General features: G+C 44.4%; 1 protein-coding gene across 1 annotated transcript in view; it reads right to left on the minus strand.

Moving 5' to 3' along the window:
- ODF1 (outer dense fiber of sperm tails 1) overlaps positions 1 to 4,476 on the minus strand; it is an 18,189-nt gene extending 13,713 nt beyond the window's left edge. The window contains exon 1 of the mRNA XM_004697451.2: positions 4,093 to 4,476. Within this exon, the coding sequence (XP_004697508.1) occupies positions 4,093 to 4,412 (320 nt within the window). The 5' untranslated portion in view covers positions 4,413 to 4,476. The remainder of the gene's footprint in view (positions 1 to 4,092) is intronic.
- Positions 4,477 to 5,908: the final 1,432 nt, after the last annotated feature.

A 5,908-nucleotide genomic window follows, 5' to 3' on the forward strand; every position in this document is an offset into this window, starting at 1 on the left:
GAACAAAGTGTTCTTGCATTGAGGGAGTACTTGGGTAGTATTAAGCCTATAAATATATACCCATAGATCTATTTCCCCATCATCATATAAGTATATTTACACATGTACATGCCTGTATTTAGACCTCTATAAATGCCCTTTGCCTCCTAGTTCCTTCCTCTATTTCCTACTTTCCTCTTGTCCCACTATCATGCTCAGCTTTCATTTGGGTTTCAGTAATTCCTCTCGGTTACATTGCCCTTGATCAAGTCCTACCAGGACTCCTACACCCTCCACACCATCGATTTTGGATCACTTGGTGTTCCCTTTTCCCTGGGTTTGTTAACACCCACTTCCTTACCCCCACCTCCCCATCTCCCATGACCCCCGCTCCCCCACCCCCAGAACTGTCGGTCCATTGTTCTTATGGGACTAGAAAGCCTCGTGTTTCTCGCGCAGTCGAACCGCTCACTCACTCACTGTCATCAAGGTGATGCCGACTCGCAGTGGTCCTAGAGGACAGGGTAGAACTGTCCCTGTAGATTGCTGAGCTGGTAATTTTTGACATGAGCAGAGAGCCCGGGGTTTTTGGTCTCCACAGAGCCACTAGTGGTTTCGAACTACCTACCTTGAGGTCAGCAGCCCAGTGCTGAACCACTGCATGGCCGCCATTCTTTGAAGCAGCGAAAGTCCAGTTGAACCTGCTTTCTAACCTCAAAGTTCCTCCTCAAAGACTACTTTGAAAACATTTGAATCAACATGATATGTCAGGGTCTGGTTAGTTATGGAACCGAGAGCTGACTTAGAGATAAGGGAGGGTAAGAGAGACTTCGGATGAAAAAGATTAGCGTTGGGAATTTGGTGGGGGGGGCCTGGGATCAGGGTTCAATATTTCCATCCCTATTCAGTAAACTTGAATAGAATAGGGCTTGTAGGTGACCCTAAGCCTTCATCAATAGTGAAATATCAAGGTGTCAGAGGTACATGATGAGAGGGTATCTATCACAAGGCAATGAGACTGGGCAGAGGAGCGTCTCTGAGGAGCTACCAGAGACCAAGCCTGGGCTCTTTTCTGCAGTGGACTCCGAGGAGGGCAGGACCGCCCGTCCACAAGCTTGGCACAGGCTTGCTTGAGCTCACCTCCTGGTCGGCAGTGAGCCGGCTCACTTTTCCCTCCGCACCAAAGACTCTGCTTCTAGGTGTGGCTCTCGTCTGTCTGTCTCTCCCCAACTCCACAGCACCTTCCTACAGAATCAAAGCCTCTGATCTAATTTACAATCCCTGACAGGGACAGTCTACACAGTCATCCAAGTAAAACCCGGCCCTGTTTCTGCTTACTCACGAATCCGTAGTGGACAGTCTCCTATGGGGTTCATCACCTCCATAAAGATGGGTAATCCGCCCCTGGCTCAGAATCATCCCTGAGAGCTCTGGGGATCACTGTACAGACATCACCGTTTCCCGTACTGCTCCAGGCACAGAGGAAGGAAAAATCATTGAAGCCTGAGAGCAAAAGGATGACAGACTATAAAGAAAGCATTACTATTGTCTACACATACTGGTGAGAATGAAACGTGAAAGTGTGTCTATTGCATCCCAAGAAAGGACCTTCTGGAGATGGAGGAGAGAGCCCAGAGGGCAAAGGAGGCACGGTAACTTCCCCAGGAGAATCTGGGAAGAGGCTCATAGCCAAGAGACAAAAGCTGGAAGGATCTTGGATCAAGAGTACCCCATACCTCCACAAACTACCATCTCCTCTGCCATGAGACAAAAGAAATGGATGGTACCCAGCTGCCATTACTGAGCATTTTGATCAAGAACCCAGTAGCTGGTTCATGATCAAAAGGAGTAAAACATGCAGAACAGAACTTCAGCTTATTGTTGGAAAGCAGACTTACTGGACACACTGACACTCCAAGAGACCTCAAATCTGGAAATAACTTTTAAACCTTGAACTCAAACTTTCCCATGAAATCGTCTTTCAACTAAGCAATAATTTAGCTCAATCAAAAATGCTTACCTTGGGCATTGCACTCTTTAAAAGAATTATCTATAGGAGATGAACTGGCCAACAGTAGCTCTGAGACACAGATGAGAATTTTAAAGCACCGTAAGTTAGTAGTGCTTAAGCAATAGGGGCAGCGACAGGGAGAATCGTGATACCAGGTAAAGCAGGTAATCATTGTCAATGAACAGTGTTATGTGAAGAATGCTTGATGGGTGTAGGGTATCTTTTCACCAAAAAAAAAAAAATCTTCTAATTTAAAAAAAAAAAAAGAGTCTTCAATATTCAAAAGCAGTTGGGCCTGCTCACAAGCAAGCATTCTATTTGGAGCAGTTCTTAAAAAAAAGAACCTCTATAACAAAGAATCTCTGCTTCACAGTGTGAGCGAATTCTATAACTTGATACTTTTGTTTTTTTCTTTAGCAGTATTATTGGCACACAATCCACATTTCATACAATTCAATAGTTCCATCATATCAAGAAGAGCTGTAGAATCCTAACCACGGTCGATTCTAGAACATTTTCTTCTCTTGTACTCATTGTAACTTGATATTCTTAAGGAGTACAAATGTAATTGGTTCCGGGGAGGGAGGAGAAAAATGAGGACCTAATGTCGGGGGTTTAAATGGAGAGAAAATGTTTTGAGAAACGATGTACAAATGCGCTTTACACAATTGATGTGCGTATGGATTGGGATAACAGTTGTATGAGCCCCTAATAAAATGTTAAAAAAGAAAAAAAAATGTAATTGGTTCAAAGACCAGCAGTTCTCAACCTGTGGTTCTCCACCCCTTTAGGGGTTGAATAACCCTTTCACAGGGGTTGCCCGATTCATAACCGTAGCAAAATGACAGTGATGAAGTAGCAACGAAAGTAATGTTCTGGTTGGGGGGTACCACCACATGAGGAGCTGTATGAAAGTGTCGCAGCATTGGGAAGGTGAGAACCACTGGTGTAGATGAATTTGCAGGTGAATGCGTCGCCATACACTTTTGAAAGGGACCTATTCTTTACCTTTGGCGGCTGGTGAGCTGGACAATTCATTGCATTCTTACCCTTGGCAATGAATATCCCTGTCACTGTTTGGCAGTTGTCAAGGAAATATCCTTACCTGTCCACCTGTCTGTCTATGTATCTATCCATCTGCCCATCATCTAAATATGCCCTCCTGTAAAAATATTACCATATCAAACACATAGGTTTGCACTTTGCTTTTTTCACTTAATACACCTATATGTAAAAAAGTTTGTCAATCCCTTTTAGACTTACAGATCATCCCAAAGCTTGCTTGTACCATAGTTTGTCCAACCAAGGGACAGGGCTTTCAACCATCTTTTCTCCCAACAGTGATAGTAATGGCATGCGTAAACACAAGAGAAAGACTTTGTCCAGGCAAAAAGAAAATGCAACCCAAACAAAACAAAACAAAAAAAAAATGCTAAATGGCTTTTAAATTACTTAGTTTAGTGAAAACCTTTTCAAGTCTACTCCGAAAGTTGCTCCTCCCAGTTCTGTAGCCGTGTGGCCTTTACTGGAATTGAATGAGTCTGTCCATAGAATAGACTCAACTCCAAATGAGCTTGAAGGCTTTGTCTGGAGTCGGGGGAAGGGAGAAAGGTTTTCCTACAAAGCCTAGGAAATGCCTCTATTGTTCAATTTTCTCCCCTGCTTTTAGTGCCTCTGGCAAACATTAAGGACTTGATCAATTATTATTACTTTTCCTGGAGTCATTTCTGTAAGGCCAAATCTACTCAATTCACTTTACTCATAACCAGGAAAAATGTTTAGTTTGCTGCTTCCAATCGCTTTTTAATGACACCTCCTGTTTCTTTCCCTCATTAAAGCCACATTATTTATCATGCTGGCATTCCTGTTATAAACCACCCACAACCTTGCCAATCGACATCATTACAGTGTCTTTTGAGAATCCTACAGTTCCCATCACGGACCCATTTACACTTCTTTCCTTAAATCTGTCCTAAGTCACCAGAGTCATTATGCTGAACCCCTTTCCGTCTTGTTCAAGTATTGATTGCCAACATCCCCCCTTATCCCAACTTACAAGGCTAACATACAAACTATAAAGATCGAAAAGGAAGTTCAGTTACTTGGCGAGTTCTCTCTTTTCATCCTCTATGGCTCTAATGGCTTTCCTCTCCAAACTTCTGAGAGATGGTCGAAGACAGTACAGCTTGTAATCACACAGGCAACACGGATAGACATCGCACAGGCCACACGAACGTGATCGCTTTGAATAGCACATGCAGTACGGATATGGGTGCAAGTCGCAACAGCAATACGGGTGCATGTACAAGTCGCACAGGCATCGAGAGCTAATTTCGTCGATGCACCTCAATTGCCTCAGTTCTCTGTCCACCTTCTTAATGTCCCTTCTAACACTGTCCAAGAGACAGCTCAGTGCAGCCATTACAGTCACACCCGAGTGTTCGGTGAGTACCCTGGGAAAATGGCACTCAGGAGAAAAAAATTGTTCTAAGCTCTTCTCAGAAGTTTCTTTTAAAATTAAATGAAGGGCTCCTGACTTATTTCTTTTAAAGCTGGTGTTCTATGACCTCACCGCCCTGTATGTATGTCATAGTCCTCAGGTTACCATGAGAGCAGTAAACAGTCATGGTCCCCAGAGCCCTTCCTGTAGCTGCGCAGCTCCTCCCAGAGCCACACTCATGTTGAGATCGTATTTACCTTTAAGTTGGTCTCTCCAAGGCAGCACATCTCTTTGGGGCTCAAGGTGCTAACTTTTAATGCTTATGTCTTATGCATGCTCTCAGGACCAGTCCTGGCCATGTCTGTGGGTTTGTTGATCTTTATATGGGCCATGGAAGGGGTGCCTGCCTCTATGCCCTCATGGCTCTGCCCCTGGTCTGAGTGTCTTTAAGACTCGAGTCTTTCTCTCATCTTCTAGAACTCCTTCAGGCTCGAGGCAGATAGACTATAAAGAACCATCCTCCGATTTTCCTAACAAGCCATCCTCATGCCCATCTTTGTCTTTGGCCCTCCAGGCTCACTGAACATTGGAGGCTTCAAAACCCAAACGTACTGCATGGACTCGATTCCTAGGCTCACTAATTTTTGGCAGAGGTCTTGCTCTTAAGCTCCAACCTCTCCTTGGTCAGGGTCTTTGTCCCCCATCACAACCTTACAGCAATGACACCTCTGGTCTTGTTTCAAGCTTTTAGATACCTCACCCCAATTCCACTTCTTCCCAACGATTGGTCATTGGTAAAAATAGTATGTTGTGTATGTTGTATAACTGCTGATTGAATGTTGTAACAACTGCTTGAAGACACGTGATTGAAACCCCAACTTTTGTCAGTGTTCTCAGTGGGCGCAGTATGCTGAGCCTTAAACTCAGCTTCACCCTGAGCTCATGGGACTGCCACCCCTCTAGTTCTTTGCTCTCAAACTGCGATGCTGCTCTCAAATCCCCTTTAAGCCTTTACTTGAGGGGGCGTGGTTAGATCTGACACGCATGAGGGAGACAAAGGACACATTCGCAAGGACTTATGGATCAGACTAAGGAGGTTGAACTTCTTTTAGTATAATTTAAGAAGCACTCTTTTCCTTTCTTGAAGAGCAGTGGGAAGCTAAGTCAGATAGCCACGTTGAAAGATCATTGTATGAAAAACAAAAAGTTCATTCTAAGAGTGTCCCACATTGAACGGTCAACGTAAGGGTGACAACAGTGGAAGCGTCGTCTTCTGGAGGGAAGAAGCAGTGGAAGTCAAGGGTGGCCACAGGGATGTAGAGGAAGACGGGTCCAATGGCATGGCTTTTCCTACACAGCTGCTCAGGCTCCATCCAACCAGTCTTCTCCGGGCACCCAAAGAGATATTCAAGCACAGGTCTGTCATCCCTCATACCATTTCCTTACTTAAACCCTTCCAAACCATCTCAGTTTTCTGA

The sequence above is a fragment of the Echinops telfairi genome, unplaced genomic scaffold (genome assembly GCF_000313985.2).
Source record: "Echinops telfairi isolate 266 unplaced genomic scaffold, ASM31398v2 ScPeMD7_1;HRSCAF=3_0, whole genome shotgun sequence".
Classification (NCBI taxonomy): domain Eukaryota; kingdom Metazoa; phylum Chordata; class Mammalia; order Afrosoricida; family Tenrecidae; genus Echinops; species Echinops telfairi.